Here is a 21,542-nt window from a genome sequence, read left to right on the forward strand (position 1 = left end):
CGTCAGGACCACAACAGGGAAGCCTAGAGAAACAGAAGAGGATTCTGAGAAAGACTAAACATTTCTTTCCCAGTGTAAAAGGCATCAGTCTAAAGACCTGAGTGCTCTTGTCTAACTCGGCTCAGTCAAGATCCAATTCTGCACAAGAACTCCTTTCTCTTTTTGTCTCCAGCTCTTAACACAGAGTCTGCACCTATAGGGCCCTCAATAAAGTAACTGTATAAGTAACAACAGACCAATGAGTACAAATCCCAAAGAGGCAGATTTCACAACAATATACAAGGGTATCTACTGCCAGATGGAGCTAGCTTAGGAGACAGTGAGCCCCTTATGAATGGAGGTGTATAAGCAGAGGCTGGGGATCTACCTAGCAGGGAGCCTGGAGAGTGTCTCACACCTGACAGAGGTTGGAGAAGATGTCAACAGAGGCTGCCTTTGTCTACAAGTCTATCAGTTCTGTTTGATAGCACTTACCACACACCAGGCCTTGTACCTAGTGCCTGTTGCCAAGGAGCTCGCAGTCTACTGGTACTCTCCAAAGAAGGAAGTTTAGGGGTGCAGCGCTGGTGGAGGAGAGGAATGGAGGAGTGCCTACATGCATAATCAAATAAAAATACACCTCCCCCTTTACTGACTCTGAGGCTCAGGAAGTGATGTGATGGGTTGTAGGTCTGTGCGATTGAAAAGAAAAGGAAGCTGAATGGTTTGCTCTCCTTCCAAGTCTACTCAGGCAAAACAGTTTTAAAAGCAGAAGGAATTACTGGTCCCTGTTACTGCTCTGACCTCACATCTTACAACTTTCTCCTTCTCATAACCTGTTCCAGCCACTCTAGACTCTCTGCCTTTATACTTGCTTTTCTCCTTGCCTGGCACACTCTTCCCTCAGACATCTGCATGGTTAACTCTCTCGTCTCCTTCAAGTCTCTGCTCAAATGGTCACCTTTTCAATGGGCCCTACACTCTCCCTCAGTGATACTGTCCTCCTCATCCCATCCTGTTTCTTTTCTTCATAGCGCAAAGCACTCTATATAACTTACTTATGTATCAACATTATGATTTATTTTCTGTACCCCACCCCCTACTAGAATGTAAACTCTATGAGAACAAAGATTTCTGTTTTGTTCACTATTTTGTTCAAAGTTCTTAGAACAGTCACTGTAATGGAGCTAGAATTTAATAGGGATTTATTGAGTAAATGAATGTGTACTGTCTACAGTACAGCACAGAATAAAGAGCCCATCTATGCATATGAGATATGCAACAAGAGGCTCACATCGTTAAACAGACATGCAGGAATCTTCCCCACACTGTATGCTATTTATTTTTCTTTTACATGTGGTCACTCACATGATTTGTGCAGACACTGATATGGTACATGCAAATGTGTACACACACACATACATCCCCTGTATATTCTCTCAATTGCTTTCTTGCACACTATTACTCCCATCTGGCCAGGTATCTACATTTGAAATTGTATAAGTGAAATGTACGCATGATGCCATTCTACTGCCTGGTTCTAATGTCCTAATTCTATAAATGTATTTTTGTTTAAAGGGTAAGTAATTAACTATAAGTTTACATCCTCCATTGTAAGTTTCAAGCACTTACTTTTATCTGTGCCACACTACTTTTCATTTTCTGTTGCAGTTGATAAATAAATCAAAGACTCCTCAAATTGGTCCAAATAACAAGTACTCAATGGTCTGAATTCCTCGACAGTTTACTTTTTCTGTCTGCAAACATCACCTACAAAATATGCCAAAGAAAGCTTTGTTAACACTGATAAAGTATGTGAAATAACAATATATTCTTTCCACATAACAAACATTTGACCACCTTATTTTTCTTAATCAATAAGCACAGGTATAAACAAAAATTAAACATTTTAAAAATCCTTAAATAGGTCCACAATGCAATGTATACCTAATACATACTAGTAGAAAAAGTCTATGAACAAGAGAGCAAATAGGCTGAGTGTGGTGGCTCACGCCTGTAATCCTAGCTCTCTGGGAGGCCAAGGCAGGCAGATTGCTCAAGGTCAGGAGTTTGAAACAGCCTGAGCAAGAGCAAGACCCCATCTCTACTATAAATAGAAAGAAATTAATTGGCCAACTAAATATATATAGAAAAAATTAGCCGGGCATGGTGGTGCATGCCTGTAGTCCCAGCTACTTGGGAGGCTGAGGCAGGAGGATTGTTTGAGTCCAGGAGATTGAGGTTGCTGTGAGCTAGGCTGACACCATGGCACTCACTCTTTAGCCTGAGCAACGAAGTGAGACTCTGTCTCAACAACAACAACAAAAAAGAGAGAGCAAATAGAAGGTTTTATTCTAATGACTGAGCGGAATAAAAGTTAATTTAAAAACAGATGTTCTATAACTTTATTTAAAATGTTCGCAGTGAGGGAAACCTATACCTACATCATAAAACAGTATTGTGATAGTATAAAAATATAAACTGAGAAAACAACTATAGAAGAGAAATTCCATAAAAACAGTATAAAATATCCAATGTTTTCATGCAAACTAAGAATGAAATATCTAATGTTCTTGTAATAATGATCATTCAGAAATAAATACAGTCCACATAGAAATATATGTGATCTATTAAAGGCAAAAAGGTTAAGATGTATGCACATATGAGAATTAAGTATTTGGCTCAAAATAAACCGAGCCATTGATGTCAAATCCTAAAATGTCTTTGAACATTCGTCTGTTAAGTAAATTTTAGTAATTCTGGCAAAATGCTGAATTGATAGATATGTTCACATAGAACTGCAACTCAAGCATGTGGTATTAAGTAATGAAATCACAAAAATGAAATGAAATAGAAGAAAATAAAAGAACTAAAAGACATGGAGAATACACAGAAAGAGCTGTGTTCAGTACCAAAATAACTGAATACAACTAGGAACAAAATTTAATTTGGGTGCTAATAAGAGTATTACAGATTCTTCGACCCAATTTTTTCTTTTTAAAGATGAGAGCACTGAAAGTCAGATAAGTCATTTCAATGTCCTAAGCTACAATACCAGGCAGAACTATAACTGGAAACCTGCCTAAGGACATTCAGTTAGGAATTCTCTTCACTAGACCACGTATACAAATAGTCTTGACATTATGAAGTGATATAACCTGCTATCATTTAATCAGAAGTAGATGTACACAAATCACTAAGTCAAGGAAAGTTTACACTACAATGGTTAGCATGGTATCAAGGTTAGTAACAGCACTAAACACAAGATTTTTTACAAATATCAATTTATGAAATATAATTAAAATGTAAAGCACTCCATGACTTATGCATGTGCAGTTAAATATGTGTCTAACTTCACACAATTAGCCCACAAGCAGCCTCTTTCTTCAATTAGTTACTATTGCAGTTGTGTGCAAAGCTCAGCCTTGTTCTGGGCTGGTAAGTTGTCCCAACATGGTATTTTTTTTTCTTTTTTCCCTTCTAAAGAGCTACTCTGATCCTAAACCCTAATAGCCATAACAGACCAGTCTATCTAGGACTTTAATAATAAAGTCCCACAACTATGACACTGTTTGAACTCAGTTTCAGAGTAACTTTTCCTGCTGGATACTACACTAACATAAAGATGTTATGTTTCTATATACACCAGGAAGAAAATCCCAGAATAAGTTATGTAAAACACTTCATAAATTCAGACTCACTGGTGGTAGTAATAGGGAGAGAACAGGCATGTCCTCCTACCTAAAATTGTCTATTCTGACATAAGGCAGGAGTTACAACCTTAATAAAATTTATGTTACCAAAAGTGAAATAAATGTTGCAATAGGTAAAGAGGGGTTAGAGACTAGAAAGTTTCAGACATACAATAATCCATACAATTTTTCTATAAGAATTTAAATAATAAAAGTGTTTTGATTTCCAGGGCCACTGGGTAGCCTACGTGGCAACTTTGTGCAAATATTTAAAAAGGGGACCTGAACTTCCACTTCCGAAATGGCTAACAAGTTCCAATAGGACCCAATACTTTCATAGATAACCATAAACTCTTGACAAAATACACAACAACAACAACAACAACCTGAGGCACTGGAGAATGAACAAAAACAGGCTAAATTTAGAGGGGAGTAGACACCTGGGAGAAAGTAACATGCTGTGAGTTATACCCTTTAATATTGCTTTAGCCTGATGGTAAGCTGCAGTTTGTACCATGCACGGGTGGCTAAAACTCTGACAGAAAAGCTCTAGTCATTCTCATTTGAAGAACAAGAGGACAGAGTTTGGAGCAACTACAGCTGCTGGAAAGTGAGGGGAAATCCAGGTGGGGAGGGAACCAGTGAACGGGAGCCCCATGTGCTGGGTATAAACTTCCCCAAAATCTTCAACTACCTCTGAACCAACACATGCACAGGACAGATTTCTACTAAAAGATAAAAGAACTGAACTAACTGAACAACTACTCAAGAGACTAAAGTTTGCAATTTAAGTCCAACCAAGTTAACTGCCTAAGAAGTCACCACTCCTCAGATGAGTGTAAGAAAATACAAAGTCTCTATGATGTAAAGAAACAATATCTAGGATACAATTAAAAATAACTCATCAAAAAAATGTGGCCCAAACTTAAGGGAAAAGACAATAAAAGGAAACCAATGCTGAGATGACCCAGATACTGGAATTAGCATATAAGGTTTTTAAAGCAAATGGAAAGATGCAAAGGAAAATATGCCTAAGAAATATCAGCAAAGAGAAACAATAAAATAGAACCAAACTGAAATGTCTAGTACTGAAAATATATGAAATGAAAAATCCACCAGATAGCTCACAGAAATTATTCAATCTAAAAAACAGACAAAAAATTTGAACAGCATCAGGGTCACGTGAGACATTATTAAAAGGATCAATATATGTATAATTAAAGTCCAAGAAAAAAAGAGAGAAGGACTGGGATAGAAATAGTCAAGTTTTCCCCAAATTTGGTAAAAGACATACATTTACAGATTCGAGAAGCTCAGAGAACATCGGGCAGAATAACTATAAAGAAAACCACGCCTACACATCTAGTCACAGACATAGTCAATAGTCAAACTGCTGAAAACCAAAGATAAGCAGAAAATCCTGAAAGCAACAAGAGAAAAAAACCACATTACCTACAGGGAAATAACAATTCAAATTACTGGTGACTTCTCATCAGAAACCAAAAAGACCAAAAGACAGCAGAATAATTTTTAAAGTGCTGAAAAATAACGTTAAGCTAGACTTTAACAAAAACAATCTTTAAAGAATGAAGACAAAATAAAGACATTGATTAAACAAACAAACAAAAACAACTAAGAGAAACACAATTGATCACCTGAAGACCTGCACTACAAGAAATGTTAAAATAACTTTTCCATGCTAAAGGGAAATGATACTATATGGAAACTCAGTTTCTCAGAAAGAAATGAAAATTACTGGAAATAACTTTCTCAGGAAATAGAAAAGACTACTTTTCTTTTATCTAAAATACATGAGACTTTAAAACAAAATATATAATGTCTTGACGGTGTTATAATGTATGCAGATGGATTATATATCAGTATATAGAACGGGGAACTAAAATGGTATGCTATGGAAGATTTCCGCATCTTTTGTGAGGCGATGCAATGTCAACTCTAAGTAGTCTGAGAAAAGTTAAATATATAAATAGTGTTCCCTAGAGAAATGACTAAAAATAAATTTCTAAAAATACAGCTTAAAAACCTATAGATAAATTATTTAAAACAGAAGCTATCCCTCCCTCACCTTAGGTGAGGTTCCTATAAGGAACAACCCTTATCTCAGCTAGATTTTAGGCCCCACTTGCCTTAACAAGATGACTGTGTCATATACAAATTGCATGACTCTGTTCAAAGGTCTTGTTTCTATGGCTATAAAGGTATAGAGCGATAAAACTCAAAACTTTACTCAACTTGCTTTTGCTCAAAAGTAATGGTATTTTTTTTCTACCTCTACCAGCACAATCATCATATCATTGCTAACATTCTTATCACCCAGTATTATTTATACATACATTTATTCAACAACAAATAATATTTACCGCACTTCTATTATTTGCCCAGCATCTTTCTAAGCATTGGGTAGACTCTAATTAACAACTCTAACAAAATTTCCAGCCCACATGAGGTTTACATTTTAGGTATAAGAAGCAAACCCATAACCATGAGCAAAACACTAAGCCACTTAAGCAAGGATGAAAGGGGAAAGATGGTATCCATCATCTTAGTGACTGGTTGGGCTCCATGTCAGTTTCAGATCATTACTTAATAGTGTAAAACTGGTTCATTAAGTCACTACGTTAAAAATCAATTTGTATTAGGAAAATGTGCATGACCCTAGAATTACCTTGTACATATTATATATTTACCTTGTACATAGTATATATTGGGGCCCACCTGACTTACTAAATCAGAAGATGGGTGGGAAAGGGAAGAAGAGAACTTGGGCACACTAGTTTTATGAAAGCATTCCCAGGACAATTCCAATATCCAGCTCTTCCCCAATTCTCCTCAGCTTCCCATATCCAGAAGAGAAACGTTGGTTCTCAGTTGTTCTTATGAGCCACTTAAGTAGAACATAGAGATCCCACAGCCTACCTACTTTATAGTGAAGAAATTAGTCATAAATCAATTGGAAAGGAACATATAAATTACATATGTATTAATCCTTAATAATTCACTAGCAAGAAGGTTACAGATGTATGTAAAAGAATAACTGAATTAGTACTTTTTAAACCGGAGAAATTATGTGCACAATTTATATTCATTCATATAATCTTATTCAATCCTTATAATGACCCTGCTTTGGTAATTTTTTTAGCCTTGTTTTTCAATAGGAGAACTGAGGTACAGAGAGTTGAAGCAATCTGCACAAGTAAATTACAGCTAGTAAATGGTAGAGCTAAAATTCAAAGCCAGGTTTATCTGATGCCAAACCATCTAAATATTGTGTCCTAATGAAAATGCCAAAATTAATAAATTGAAGTCAAACTGAGAATTATAAAATGTAAACAGGTCTACTGTCCAGAAAATTGTCCTTTCCTAAACTGATCCATTCCTTCAAAGTTCCAGATAGCAAAGACTGTGATGTTAATATAATGAAGCACTACTTCTTTTCAAACATTCATAATAATTTTAAGGATTCCTTTATTTAATTAGCATCCCAAGAATTCACTGTGATCAGGTATAAAATGAGCAAAAAAAAAAAAAAAAAAATCACTTGACTCTATTGCACAAGATTTAGAATTTTTCCTTTACTATTCTTCTGGGGTCTTAAACCTGGTTTCTCTTCCCAATCTACCTATACACTTTTTAATTTTTTTTTTTTTTTTTTTGAGACAGAGTCTCACTTTGTTGCCCAGGCTAGAGTGAGTGCCATGGCGTCAGCCTGGCTCACAGCAACCTCAATCTCCGGGGCTCAGAGATCCTACTGCCTCAGCCTCCCGAGTAGCTGGGACTACAGGCATGTGCCACCATGCCCGGCTAATTTTTTGTATATATATTTTTAGTTGGTCAATTAATTTATTTCTATTTTTTGGTAGAGACGGGGTCTTGCTCAGGCTAGTTTCGAACTCCTGACCTTGAGCAATCCGCCCGCCTCAGCCTCCCAAAGTGCTAGGATTACAGGCGTGAGCCACCACGCCCAGCACTTTTTAATTTTTTTTTTTTTGAGTCAGAGTCTCACTGTGTTGCCCGGGCTAGAGTGCCTGGCGTCAGCCTAACCTCAAACCTCCTGGGCTCAAGCAATCCTTCTGCCTCAGCCTCCCGAGTAGCTGGGACTACAGGCATGCGCCACCATGCCCAGCTAATTTTTTCTATATATATTTTTTTAGTTGGCCAATTAATTTCTTTCTATTTATAGTAGAGACAGGGCCTTGCTCTTGCTCAGGCTGGTTTGGAACTCCTGACCTTGAGCAATCCGCACTTCCTCGGCCTCCCAGACTGCTAGGATTACAGGCGTGAGCTAGGATTACCCAGCCCCTATACACTTTTAAAAAAGCAATTTTTCATACATCTTATATCAAATTACCTTACTTATTTAAATTTAATGAGTTTCTTTTGATCAGTGTCATCTTTCCCCTCTCATCCTTCATCAGCAAATAATCCCCTTCAAACTTCATCAACAAATAATTTCTGGCAATCAAGTACAATCTGTTACATTTCTGTGTCTCAAAATATAAGTGTGAAATTGACAATATTGTAAAGTAGACTGCTACTGCAGTTCTAACAAAAAAAATGCATAATGTACTATCATTGTCCAGATTTATACAGAATATGCCTGAGGGAAATTCTGAGAGTTCAACATGTGCATGCTTGATACTTAGAATAATTGGCAATTCCTGCAATGAGAGCAATTCATCTAGAGTTAATAGCTCTCCCTGCTCTTCTTAGTATCACTATGTAGATTTTATGGTGAATTATTAAATTTCTCTTTCCTTGTCACATGTAAGCAACTCAGCAAAACCGTATTTGCTCTCCTGAGCAAGGAGGATCTTTTCCAATAAGAGATGTAACACTAGTTTAAAAATCATGGAAATTTTTCTCTCAATTTTAGCAAGCATGAGAAAGCAAAATATTTAATAATATTTGTGATTAAGTACTTAAGTATTAAGAAGTACTCCAGACTGTTAACTAGAAGCTATGAAATTGTCAATTTTACAATTATCTCAAAAATTCAGAAAATGAGAAAATATTCAAATAATGGCTGAAATGCACTGCTTTCTAGATTATTTCAGTAGCAGAACAACTTGTACCATTGTCTTTTAAGCATCCTAAACCCAGGTTAAAGGAACTTACTAAAACACACTATCATAAAACTGCTGAAGAAAAGAGGAATCAACAAAGTTAATTCCCTTTAGTTTGTTCCTCTACATTCTACAGAGTAACAGCAGGTTTGATGAATTTCAAACAGGGTTCTTAAACAAACAAACAAATAAACTTGCCTAATGGAGAAAATGGTAATAGTAAATAATATTTAAAATGAAAGCTGTCTTAAATTTACTCTAAATGCACAAATGTAATGAGGATGGTGGTGGTGATGGGGTTCTCTGGAAAATCCACAAAAGGAATCAAGCCCCTGTCCTTCCAAATGATGATTTTCCTTCTCAGGAAACAAATAGGATTAACAAATTGGCCATAGTTCTTTAATGATATAAGATTCCTATGTATTTTTCATATTTATACTGGAGGAAAACCCTTTTGTTCAGAAAAACTGTTTCTTGTTATTTTTTCTTGTATTTTTATATGTACATATTAGTGAAAAATTTGTCCTATGATATAATATATAAAAAAATGATTTGTAATTTGATTTCAGCATAGATTCGGAATTTCAAGATAACAAAAAGGTAAAACACTCCTGTCCCTTTCTGGAAAAGTCACTAGGTATAGGCAGACAATCCTTTTATCTGTAATTCTGAAATCTGAAAAGCTCTAAAAATACAAAGATTTTTCTTAAGCTTGTGGCAACTCATTTAGCAGCAAAACTTGACATGTGCTGACTTGAGATTGAATGTAACTCTTGACATGTGAGAACATTTATTAGTGTGTTTACTTAGAGGATGTAGCCCTGGACACCAAACAGTGCTTTATTTAATAAACAGTATTATGTTCTGTATTTCTTTTCTAAAATCTAAAAGATTTTGAATATCAAAACACTTCTGGCTCCAAGAACTACAAATAAAAAGGTGCAGACTTCTACTTGCCATTGTTTGCTTTCTAGTCATTGCATATACCAGATATGCTCTCTGCTTCACTACCAATAAAATGACTAAAGAGACACAGTTCAAATACAGGGCTAGATACAAATAGTTCTGGATATTGCTTCGTTTTTATGCAAGTGATAGGGAATAAACACAATATAAAAGCATTTGGCCCCATCTCCAACTCTTTTGAGCATAAGAGACAGCCCAAATTTTAGATTTAGGACACGTTTAGACAATAAAACTCAGATGAGTAAAAAAAAGAAAACATTTTGATGAACTCGGTGATACCAATATCTATACTGTAAACAACTTGTTATAAATTGGGAGGCGGTATTAGTCCCCATTCATTTCCTTTCATGAAGCTAGTTCATATTAGTCAGTATTTAAGCAACCAAAGAAATTAAAGAGTGATATGATCATTTGGATATACCATTAAATTTTTAATTTTGGGGGGGGGTACATAGGAAGATCCCCCAATGTGCTCCTTTTCACCAGAATGTAGAATGTATGAGAGCAGGAGTTAGTCTATTTTTATTAGTTTACACATTTCAATCAGCTTTCTCTTGATTTACGGTATTGATTTCCACATTAATTTTAGTATATGTACTGCTGAAGTGAGCATATCCATTTGAGATGGTTTTAAAGAAAAACTGTACACGTTGAACTTCTTGTCTGAATCATTTAAAAATAAATTATGACATTTATGGGGCAAGTTCCCTTTCCCCTCTCCCCTCTTTAGTTCTACTTTCTTTCTCTGCTCAGCTGAGATGTTTGATAGTTAAGTCCACACTTGATGTCTCTAATTCTTAATCTTCCACTAACTTCTCTTACCCACTGTAATTTGGCTTTCCATTTCCAGTATTCCACAGCACTTACCAAGCTTACACAATGACCTTCTTGTTGCTAAACCCAAGGCAACTTCCTTCTTTTATCTGACATTGCTCTATGGTACTGCTAATCTCCTTCTAGAAGTTCTCAATTCTCACCTTACAGGGACACCACCTTCACCAGCTTTTCTTTCTCTGCCCACCCCTTTAACATTTACTATCCCTTAGAGGTTTATCTTTGCTCATGGATTTTTGTCTGTTTTGTTCATTGCTATCTTCCCAACACTTGAGGCTCTCAACACATATTTGTTAAACGAATGAACAGACCTTATCTTTTCTTCCTCCATATTCTCTGTGGAAGACCATCTCTAATCCCATAGCTTCAACTGACACTTGACAACTTTTCGCTCCAACCCAATCTTCTCAACAGAGTTCCAAATCCTTATGTCCAACTGGCTATAGGAAATCTCTACGCAGATGTCCCAAAGGCACTCTGAACTAGGGACATCCAAATTGGTACTCATCATTTCCTTCTCCCCATCTCAAAACAGCTCTTCCTCTAAGATATGACCTATTAAGCTTCCTAAGTGGCAATTTCCTTTTCCTCACTTCCAGTAAATCACCAAATCCTATAGATTCTACCTCCCCAGTTGATAGGAGAAAACAAATCTGCCCATTTCACCCCCCACATTCTTTCTGTGATTGTATGAGGTTGAGGAAAGACTCCATTTAGGGAAGATCCCATAATGAGACCACCTTAGTTTCATTTTAGAAGAAGGCAAATTGTTTTTAACCTCTCTGACAAGATTTGTTGCAAGGTTATTAAGAACTTTTCCAACTTGCCTCTAAAAATTCCATACATATACTACTAACTGATAACTCCATTCATGCAGGGCAAAAGGAACCTTTTAAATATCTGCAAAGCTGCCCACAGGAAAATCCAGGCTTTCAAATTAAAAACGTTTTTCATTACAATATATTCAATACTATTCCATACTTTCCAAATGTTCTTTTCTAAAGTTTTTAAAATGGAAATTTTGTCTCTATGCTTCTTATCGCAACAATGTTTCTCCATATATTAGTCTTTAACAGAAAAGTTTCTCAGTAGCAATCCTTCTGCTACTGAATAAATCAGATCCTAAGGGACATCCTTCCTACTACTACACCTTCAATCACATGTGTTTATATCCTCCCAAGCCCACCTCTTCTTGTTTTAGTTTCTCCATAACATCCCTTGGTTCATGGCTCAGCTGCCTGGCAACAGGATTTAACCTTCCTCAAGAACGCTAGCATCTCATTAATCCAACAAATAGTTCACTATGGTTTTTCTTGGTCTAGTGAGTAAGCTAAATTTATACCCATTTCCATGATAACAAAGATGAAATAAAACCTTAAATTTCAAACGTATACCATAATCTTCACCACTTCACTTTACAAAAGCCTTATGATAAAGAAATAGCTCTAATATAGCTTCTAATAGCTCTAATAGCTTCTAAATAGCTCTAATAATAGCTTCTAATCACCTACTGTACGCTTCCTGCATTTGTTAAAATTTGTATTTGTGCAGAGAAGTCTCTTTTTGTGTAGGCTGCAACCAACAAAAAATTTTGTACAGAAAAACAAGACCAAAAAATCATGACATTTGAGCCATAATTGATATTTATATTAAGTGGCTCAGAAAAGTACTCATGAGCTGGGCATGGCAGGATGTGCCTATAGCCCCAGCTACTCAGGAGGCTGAGGTGGGAGTATTGCTTGAGCCCAGGAATGTGAGACCAGCCTGGGGCAACAGAGCAAGACCTTGTCTCCAGAAAAAAAAAAAGAAAAGGAAGGAAAAGAATAAGAAGAAATAAAAGCACTTATAGAGAAAATGAGGAAGTATGAAGCTAAGAGAAAGAAGTATGGTCATAGTCTTTTAAGTAAAAGCAGTGCCTGTGTAGAGTGGGGAGATATACATGTTAAACGGCACACAAGGCATCCAGGATCCTTGAGTGTGACCTTTAGATTGAATCCAAATTTTATAGAACAAATCCTTTTAATAAAGGGGTTTGCTTTGTGAAATTTGGATTCAGTCGAATGGCCATGCTTGGGGCTCTGGAGGGCCACATGTGGCCTTGAGGGCGCAGGTTCCCCACTCCTAGGTGATACAGCAATATTATAAACACAGTACTGCTGAAAAAGAAGGCGTACAACTAAGTGAGTCTGGGGCATACAGAAAGAAGTGGGTCTTAAATCTGAGCCCTGAAGGACAAATAGGAATTATAAAAATGGAAAGGGGAAAAAGGTGATTCAGGAAATGAGATAAGCATTTCTTATCTCAGAGACAAAAGAGAATCCGGGGGGATTCCAAACTGTTTGAGTATAGGGTATATATGGAAAATTTAATATGAATAAGATGGAACATGAGAGATTCATGAAGCTAAATAAAGTATGAAAGGCTTCGTATGAGTACACTGGATCTTTGAGGTTCTTGGTCACTGGTCTATCCAGGACCTAGGACAGTGCCTGCCACTTAATATGTTCCAATTCTAAAATTAAATCAAAATGAGTGAGTGTGAAATTTTGATGATTATTCCTATTTCTTCATACACAGAACTCCCTACAATGCCATTTTGCCAACTTCCTTATCAAGGACTACAACAGCAGACTTGTCCCACCTATTAACTCCTACTTGGAATCACCAAGCTATTTGTCATTAGCTTTGTCAAGAGAGCACTCTCAGGTGCCACCCCCTATTTGTTTTCACTTCATGTTAACCTGGAAAGTAGCTTGAATAAACTTGAGTAACATGGAAAACAACAGTTCTTTTGCAGGCACTACAAAAGGAAACCTGGCCCTAAAGGTGCAGTTCTTTCAAATTATAAAAACAAGCCTAATTACTTAGTATGCCATATGCCTTGATCATACATTCATATCACTCCCCCTGATCCCAAATCTGTTTCTCAGCTTATCTAAATAAGTACACAGGCTGAATACATTCTACCATCTCTCACAGCACAGATTTGAAAGTGGCCTTTCTGATTAATTAGAGAGCCATTTACTGTACCATATTCTGGTTTAAAGAAAACACAGGGATGTTGGTGGCCTCCATAGACAAATTTAGGAAAGAGCCCCTAGACACACACCCCTATATTCAACTACAGAGGCTCGTGTCACCAGGTATAGAAATATATACCTGTCCTGATAAACTAATGCAAGGAAGGATTCACAGGGTAACTTTTCAGGTGGATACAAATAGCAAAGGTTTGCTTTAATCCATGCTTCCTCTCCTGATAAACTATTTTTAAAGAAAATGCTTTGAAAGTTTGCATTTTTTTGTAGGCACTGAAATGTCTTTTATGGTGTTCACTTAGGAAATGTGTATACTGAGAAAAAGTATAAGTCTGGGAGTTTGCTGAAACTAATATGCCTGAGGCATATTATTATCATCTATATTTTTTCAGAAAGGAAGCTAAGACTAGAGATGTTAGGTAACTTGTCCCAATTGATAGGCCTAATAAGTGCTGAATCAAAATTGAAATCTTTGGATTACTGGTCCATCACCCAGCACCAACACAGGTGGGTTTCTTCCTCCTACAGATACTCCTTGAGGCAATGCTTCTTCTGGTCAAAACCACACTTTTAATGTCAGTTCAAAATCTACCTTTTCCATCTTGGGATGATAATTTATGTTAACTCCTGTGTTCACAAGCAATTCTAAAACAAGAGGAGTCTAAATACAGATAAAGAGAAGGCAGGTTAAATGATCTTCTGAAGATGAAGATTGCTTGTTTATTTGCTATTTCTAGTGTGTGTACACCTAAAAATGTAAAGGAAACTTAACACACTTTAAATAACTTAATTCACGTATCAAGAATAGCCTTTCTCAAAATCCTCCGCTCTCCACCTACCTCAAAGAATTGTCAGGATTAAGTGAAAATAGGTATAAAGTGGTTAATGCAGTTAGACTCAGTGAAATTAACCATTACATTACCGTTACATGTAAGTGTATTGTAGGACCCGGAACTCGGTAGAGAGGTGGAGACTGGAGGAGACCCAAGTTTGGGAGTTATCAACTTATTGGAGGAAGTTAAGGAAGGATAAAGAATGACACGTAATCAGAGAGACGAAGTGTCCCCAAGATTAACTACTTCGAAGTAGCAGTATTTACTGGGCAAACAAACAAAAAGGAAACTAGTGAAATTTTAAAGCAGTCACAGGGATATAACACCGGAAAAAGGCATAAGAGTGACATTACTTTCACTACCTTTTAATCAACTACAGTTCGTTAATCCCATCCCTCTGGCCCTGGTAACCGGGCACTAGGAAACGGGCCTTGGCAAGCCCAATCGACTCGAGGAGCTCTAAGTAATCTGCACCCGAAACACACTGCACAGTATAGCGAGCGAACCAGTGTTGGCGCAGGACTTCGCAAATGGAGACACTGCAAAGAGACAGCCTCAGGAACCTCCCTAGGAAGCCAGGTCCATCTGCGCAAGCGGAAAGCGAGTTCACTGCCGCCCATGCCCCACTGGCTGAGACTCCCCGGCCCGACCCGCTCTCACACCCCAACTCCGCGGGCCCGCGCGTGGCGGAAAAGAGCCACGCGCGGCCCAGTGCCGTTCACAGCCGTATTAGCGCGCCCGCACCCTCTACTGGGTCTCTTCCACCTCCCACCCAATTCGGCTATCCGCCACCCCCAGCTGGCTCTTCCGCGAGTTCACGGCATTCGATAATTACCTGGAGCCCCACCACGCCGCCATTACACCGGAAGTACGTCACTTCCCCTTCCCGGGCACCGGCAGTAGAAAGAAGGCGGAGCGTGAAATACATAAATAGCTGACACTGAACTGGCTTTAATATATTATCCTATTAATTTATTTTAAATAACATAGCCTAGTGCCAGATTCAAATAAGTCTATCCGGCCACATTCTCTCCTTACCAAGACGGCGACAAAAAAAGAAGTTGATACGAACTACAAAGTCCAGCATTCACCGCTTGTGCGGACGGAAATGACAAAAGCGCAATTGTAGTTTGGAGGGAGAAGGCCGCAGTGTACCATGGGAATTGTAGTTCTTACAGGGAAACGTCCCCGAGTACATTCAGCAGCTCTCTGGAAACCTGGTTATTAGGATTTAGCAGAATTTTTACTTTAACGTAAAACTATTTCTCTGCAGTTGGCAAAAAAAATAACAAACTAACTAGAGTTTAGTTGTCACTGTTCCGTGAAAATCTTAAAAAGAGAGAGATCTTCAGACGCTTTACGATAGTTTGACCAAAAGCCTCACGCACCACCTTTGCCACGAAGTGGGTCTTGGTTGAATGCTATGTTGTATTGTATTTCATGCCTGTGGATCAAGCATTGTGTAAGACTCCAGATACTAGTGCTGTATGAATCTTGTTGAGTATAAAATGCAAATGCATACCTCAAATAATTAATCTATTCCCCTGGGATAGAACTGCTGCTCTTAGGATGGAAAAGTCCCAAGACAGTCTGCTTGTTCTGTCTATTTGATCTCCTAAAGAAATGGTGTCATGTCAAAGGCCCAGCATGAAAGGTTGAACTTTCAGATGAGGCAGAAAGTAGGTAGGTCATCTGTGGTAGGTGGGCTTCATACTGATGAAGCCAAGCATAGACTCTGTTTCTGCCACCTTGGCCATTTTGTTCATGTGCCTATTGCGCCAGCAGTGGGGTAGCCACTAGCAAAGACAGTTTAACATCAACTAACTACTATAATTTTTTCCATGTGTTTTTTTTAGTACCTTTCCCATAGTGTATACTTTCTTGTGGACATTGACGTGTGATACAAAGATCTTTACACGTTTTGGCCACACCAATATATATATATCCACGTACCTCTAACCCTCTCAGACCTGCTTGTCTGAAATCCCATCCCTTTCTTTTCAGACCTCTGACCAGCTAACCAGGCTATTTGGCATTTCCTAAAATAAATCTATTATATTCTAATTCAGGCCACTTCTCCTTCTATACAAAGTGAATGATGACCAGGTGCACCACCCAAAGCTCTGGCCATCAGGAAGACTGCTTCTCTTCACTGTCTTCAAGGCTATTTCTTAGTGAGGCTGTAATGTAGCTGCTTTCCAATTTCAGCTTTCATTCACATACTTAGCAACTTATCCATAAACTAAGCTCACTATTTTTTTCTTTCTTCAGCTTACTGTTGAAAACCACACCCCCTGCCCAGATGGTCATCATTATGAGCTGAGGGAGAGGTATTGATGCAACTGTGATTGGTGTTATCAAAGTCTGCATTATCTGCTTATGTAGTGTGATTTTTTTGGTCTTTGTGCTTCATTCAAAATGTAACACTTTCATGTTATGATGGATTACAGCTGGGCTGCCCAGAACTTATGACATGGTGGGTCCAACAAGGCATATTTCATTTTGCATCACTTAGTGTTCCATGGTCAAGCACTTCCCCTTTAACAGTAGCATGACAAAAGCTGTTTTACAAAAGACCTGCAACCTTGATTCAGAACCCCAAGCACCTGAACTGTGATTCTCCCACTGAGATTTCCATAAATTTCATACCACATTTTTTTCCACCACTGACATCTCTAACATCATAGGATCTGCCAGATAACATAGCCTGAGTATCAAGGCTGTTTGCACCATAGCTCAAACCTGCTGCAGAATTCTTTCCTGTGCCAGGTTGCAAAGCTGACAGCTTTTTATGTCACTTGGTATATGAGTGAGAAAATAAATATCCCTAGGTGTGGAGTATGTTGCTTACAGAACCCAAAGAAGCCTTCCAGCCACTGTGCTTTCTCCTTTCTAGTAGTGGATTAAGATGCAGCAATTTGTGTTTTATTTTGAAGGGGATGTCCTAGCACTATCCTGAAAATTGGGATTTGAAAGCCTTTAATGAAGGGCTCATTTCTTCATATGGCATGCTAGACATTGCTCAACCTGTTTGATCATTGTGATGTCATTGATATAATGGACCAATATAATATTCTGCAGGATTTCCAGATGATCCAGATCTCTTTGTACTATATTATGAGAGAACAGAGAGTTAACATAACTCTGGGAGCCCTGGGACAAAAGTTTCAATGTACATTGATGTCTGTTTATTTCACATGGACATGAACTATTTCTAATTGTCTTTCTTGACTGAAATAGAACAGAATGCATTCTCCAAATTAATGGCTGCATACCATGTACCTGGGCCCATATTATCCTGCTTTAGCAATGATACTATGCTTAGCATGACAAGTGCAATTAGGGCTGCTACTTGGTTGAACTTGTAGACTACAATCATTCTCTTAATTCATCTGGTTTCTGCAGAGGCAGAATGGGGATATAATGGAGACTGTCATTCCTGCATCCTTGAAGTCCTTAAGGATATAATTTAACTCTATCATCCCCTTGGCATGTGATATTGTTTTAGATTTACTCTCTTGCACAAATAGAGGCAATTTCAAAGACTTCTTAGCCTCCCCCACTATGATAGCACTCACTCCAAAGGCAAGGATAATATATGGAAGTTACACCAACTATGAAGTATGTCAATACCAATTACACACTTGAAGACTGGGTATATGTCCTCTGGGTTGGTATAATAAACCCAGTGGACCCATTGTGAGACAGACTCTGAATAGACTCATTGGCACGACCTCCACATACCCCCATTCCAAAGAAGAGCTGTCGTGTTGCTCCAGATGTTCAGGTATTCATGTTAACTCTGACCTTGTATCCAGTAGTTCCCAAAATGTATGTGCATTCCCTTTCCCTTTCCCTTTCCCTTTCCCCAGTGTATTCCCTTTCAAGTAAGTACAAGTGGATCTCTTTGGGGAAGGACCAGAGAAATCATTACATCCTACACTTGGCATGGTGTTGCAAGGTGTTTCTTTCCGAGATCCAGCCAAGTCTCAATCAATGGATTGAAATCTGGCAGAGATCCAGGAACTGGGCAAGATGTGACTTTTTACTGGCGTGACTATACCCAGCTTCCTGCTCATCCTTTCCTTCTTTTAATTATGTGTATTAAGCAACACCCTCATTGGATGCCCATATATTTTGCTCCTAATAACACCATGTTCTATTGACCATCTTCACAACTTCCTCTTGGCTGCTGCTCTGACACTGCTGGTCACTATAATAATTGTGACCCCATAGTTTTGGGGGTCAAGTATTGCCTCAGCCTCTCTTGTTTCAGGCCCCCATCATCCTCATTGTTACTAATGAGCCAAGTTCCATGACAGCCTCTCCTACAGGCAGCCCTGACCTGTAGAAAAAAGCCAGCATTGGACGTCTTGGTGATGTTGATGCACCAATTAGCAAATTCCTGATGCTCTTGGGGAATAACGTGTCCTCTTGGTCCTCCAGTAGAAAATAATTTTTTGATAGATTTTCTGGCCTCACATCCCCTCCAATATGTCCACTTTCCTGGGCTTTTTACTTCTTTCCTCCATGGTCATTCATAGCAATTTGGGCATTTCAGTTTTCTTTAGCATGGGCCATCACTTTCTCCAGGTGTCTAGAGTCACCCTAGCAGCAAATTTGCTGCACCTTCTTGGATTCTTTCTAGGATGTTTAATCCTATATCCCAAGAGAGTACCCCAAAGTCAATAAACACTTCCTTATCTGGTAATATTCCAGTGTTCTCTTTCAGTGAAAAGTTTTAGTGATGGACTACTGTATTGTGTCAGGGATTAATTGTGCCCCATATACCACCTGGGATGGGCTCTTCTTTGCCATGCAGACAATGAGGGATCCAGTCTCAAAATCTCAACTTACCACTTGCTTTGGGGGATCATTCCTGAGACTTCTGTGTCACCTGGGTCCTCTGAGAAGCAGACACTGAGATAGAGACAGGCATGTCAAAGGTTTATTTGAGGTAACATCTGTGAATATAAAAGGATGAAAGCCAGATTGAGCAGGAAAGGTCAACACACCATGATGCAAAACTGACAAAGTCTCTGAAAGCCCAACAGAGAGGTTCAGAGCAAGGATTACCTATTAGAAGAGTTTTGCATTGGGTGAAATTTTAAGCCCTTGTACCACAATCTTGCTTGGCCTTTGGCTGGGGCCACCCCAAGAAGAGTATGACCTGTATTCTGAGACAGATCTGAAGGCATTAACAGCTGGAGGCCACAAGTCAGAACATCACAAGGGTGTATATTTCTATATCTCTCACAGTAGGTACTAGCACTAGAGAGAAGCTAGAAATAATTAGGTTCGTTTGTTGTGCTCCGTATTTCTTAATTAGCTCAATACTATTATAAGAGTTGCATGGGAAGAACTGTCAAATCAGAAGACATTCTCAGGCTTCCCTAGGTTAAGTTACTATAAAAATTTCAGAGATTATAGATTTTAAGGGAAGACCCCCAGAGATTTGTCACTGCTCTCACTGTCTATAACAAGTTCTTACTTTATGGATAGCATTAATCAAACTTTTATGAAATAGCTAATAGGGCATTTTACTGTTATTCATTCTGACTTATTGATACTATAATAAATTGACCACAGCTATTCAGCCTCATTTTCAAACAGGTTTCTGCTTCACTCTGAAGCTTGCTTGAAAATCTTAGTTTAGTCAACAGGCTAGTCTTTGTCTCTCCAAATGGCTAGTCTCAAAGCTCTGTGGAAAAGACTGGTACTCTAAACTATTACTATTTCAAAGAATAAACTCTTAGGTACACTCTTCCAAGATAAGATTGCTTAGAAAACTTTCTGGCTGTATCAGAAGGCCAAATCAGGATTCTCAGGACTCTTTTCTGTCCAGGGGTCGGACTTCATCAAATCCAACTGCCAAACCAAGGTCCAGTGGATAAGGATTAATAACCATGGACTTAACTAATGAGAGAAATTTTAATGTGGTTATTCGGAATATGTTTGATATTTATGTTTCATTTGTTGTGGATATATGAAAGATTCATTTATTTTCCTCTAAAGCTATTTCAAATCCTCAATGTAGTAGTCTTTGCCTTTGGGATCTATCTGATTCTCACTGACACTTGAGAATTGAGAAACAACTGTTTTTACTGAGTCTCCTTACTTTCATAGCAATATAATTTTTGCACAGGATCCATAAGAATATTTCTTCCTTTTTTTATTATACTAGGATGTAATTGGACAAATCAATTTTTCAATAAGGCCATATTTGAAGTGTCACATTTGAGAATAATTCTCATTTAAGCATGTATCAACACGGGTTGACTTTATATGTGGAGACCAGCTTATGAAAGACACCAGTTGTTGACGTTACTGCGAAGGCCAGCCAGCTGAGTAATAACCATTGCCTCGGAGATGGGAGGACCCAGGAGCACTGAACTGATCCAAGGATCCTCACTAATCCCTTTTCCTATAAAGCTCAGGTGCCACCTTGGAGAGGAGGTGGGGGAAGAATGGATTGGATACACTAAAAGGTTTACTGAAATACCTGAGCATTATTGAGTTATTTTTTCTTCTCTCTCTCTTTTTTTTTTTTTGTTTAGGGAGGAAAGCAATACTAACCCACAACGGGGTATTTGGAAACGTGTAAGGGCAGTTAAAGTTGAGGTTGTCCCCTCACCAGAAGAGGCTGCTGCTGGCATTTTGCAGAGAAAGGAGGTAGGGAGAGGGAGAGGGTAGGAGGTGCTAAATGTCTACATAGCTCAAGAAAAAACTGTTCCAGCCTGCATGCTCCATAAATTATCATGAGAAATATGAAAAGGTGTTGTCTAAGTCATACCATCCATTTAGATTTAGGAGAGTGGCTTAACAGTTTTCTTTTCCTCCCTCTACACAACCTACAGGGTGGAGCTCTTGGAAGACAAGATTTGTCTAAACCAAATAAGAAATTACCTTTGCTTCCCATATCCAAGTTGTACTGTGATTGGTCCTGTTACAACTATATTTAAAAGCACAATTACCCCAAATGCAAAATAGTTATAGACATATTTTTAAAAGCTAGGCATATAGATTCTATAGATTCCTAGAAGGAACAAAATATACTCTTTAATTGATTTTTTTTTAAAGATATGTGTTTTTTGCAGGTTGCCTAAATCTCAGATGATC

General features: G+C 38.1%; 1 protein-coding gene across 1 annotated transcript in view; it reads right to left on the reverse strand.

The window, feature by feature from the left end:
• Window positions 1-15,321, reverse strand: part of CWC22 (CWC22 spliceosome associated protein) — a 57,264-nt gene extending 41,943 nt beyond the window's left edge. The window contains exons 1-2 of the mRNA XM_076005722.1: window positions 15,259-15,321; window positions 1,612-1,749 (exon numbers count right to left, since the gene is read on the reverse strand). Of these exons, the coding sequence (XP_075861837.1) occupies window positions 1,612-1,638 (27 nt within the window). The 5' untranslated portion in view covers window positions 1,639-1,749; window positions 15,259-15,321. The remainder of the gene's footprint in view (window positions 1-1,611; window positions 1,750-15,258) is intronic.
• Between the last annotated feature and the right edge of the window lie 6,221 nt (window positions 15,322-21,542).

This window comes from Microcebus murinus, chromosome 8 (genome assembly GCF_040939455.1).
Source record: "Microcebus murinus isolate Inina chromosome 8, M.murinus_Inina_mat1.0, whole genome shotgun sequence".
Classification (NCBI taxonomy): domain Eukaryota; kingdom Metazoa; phylum Chordata; class Mammalia; order Primates; family Cheirogaleidae; genus Microcebus; species Microcebus murinus.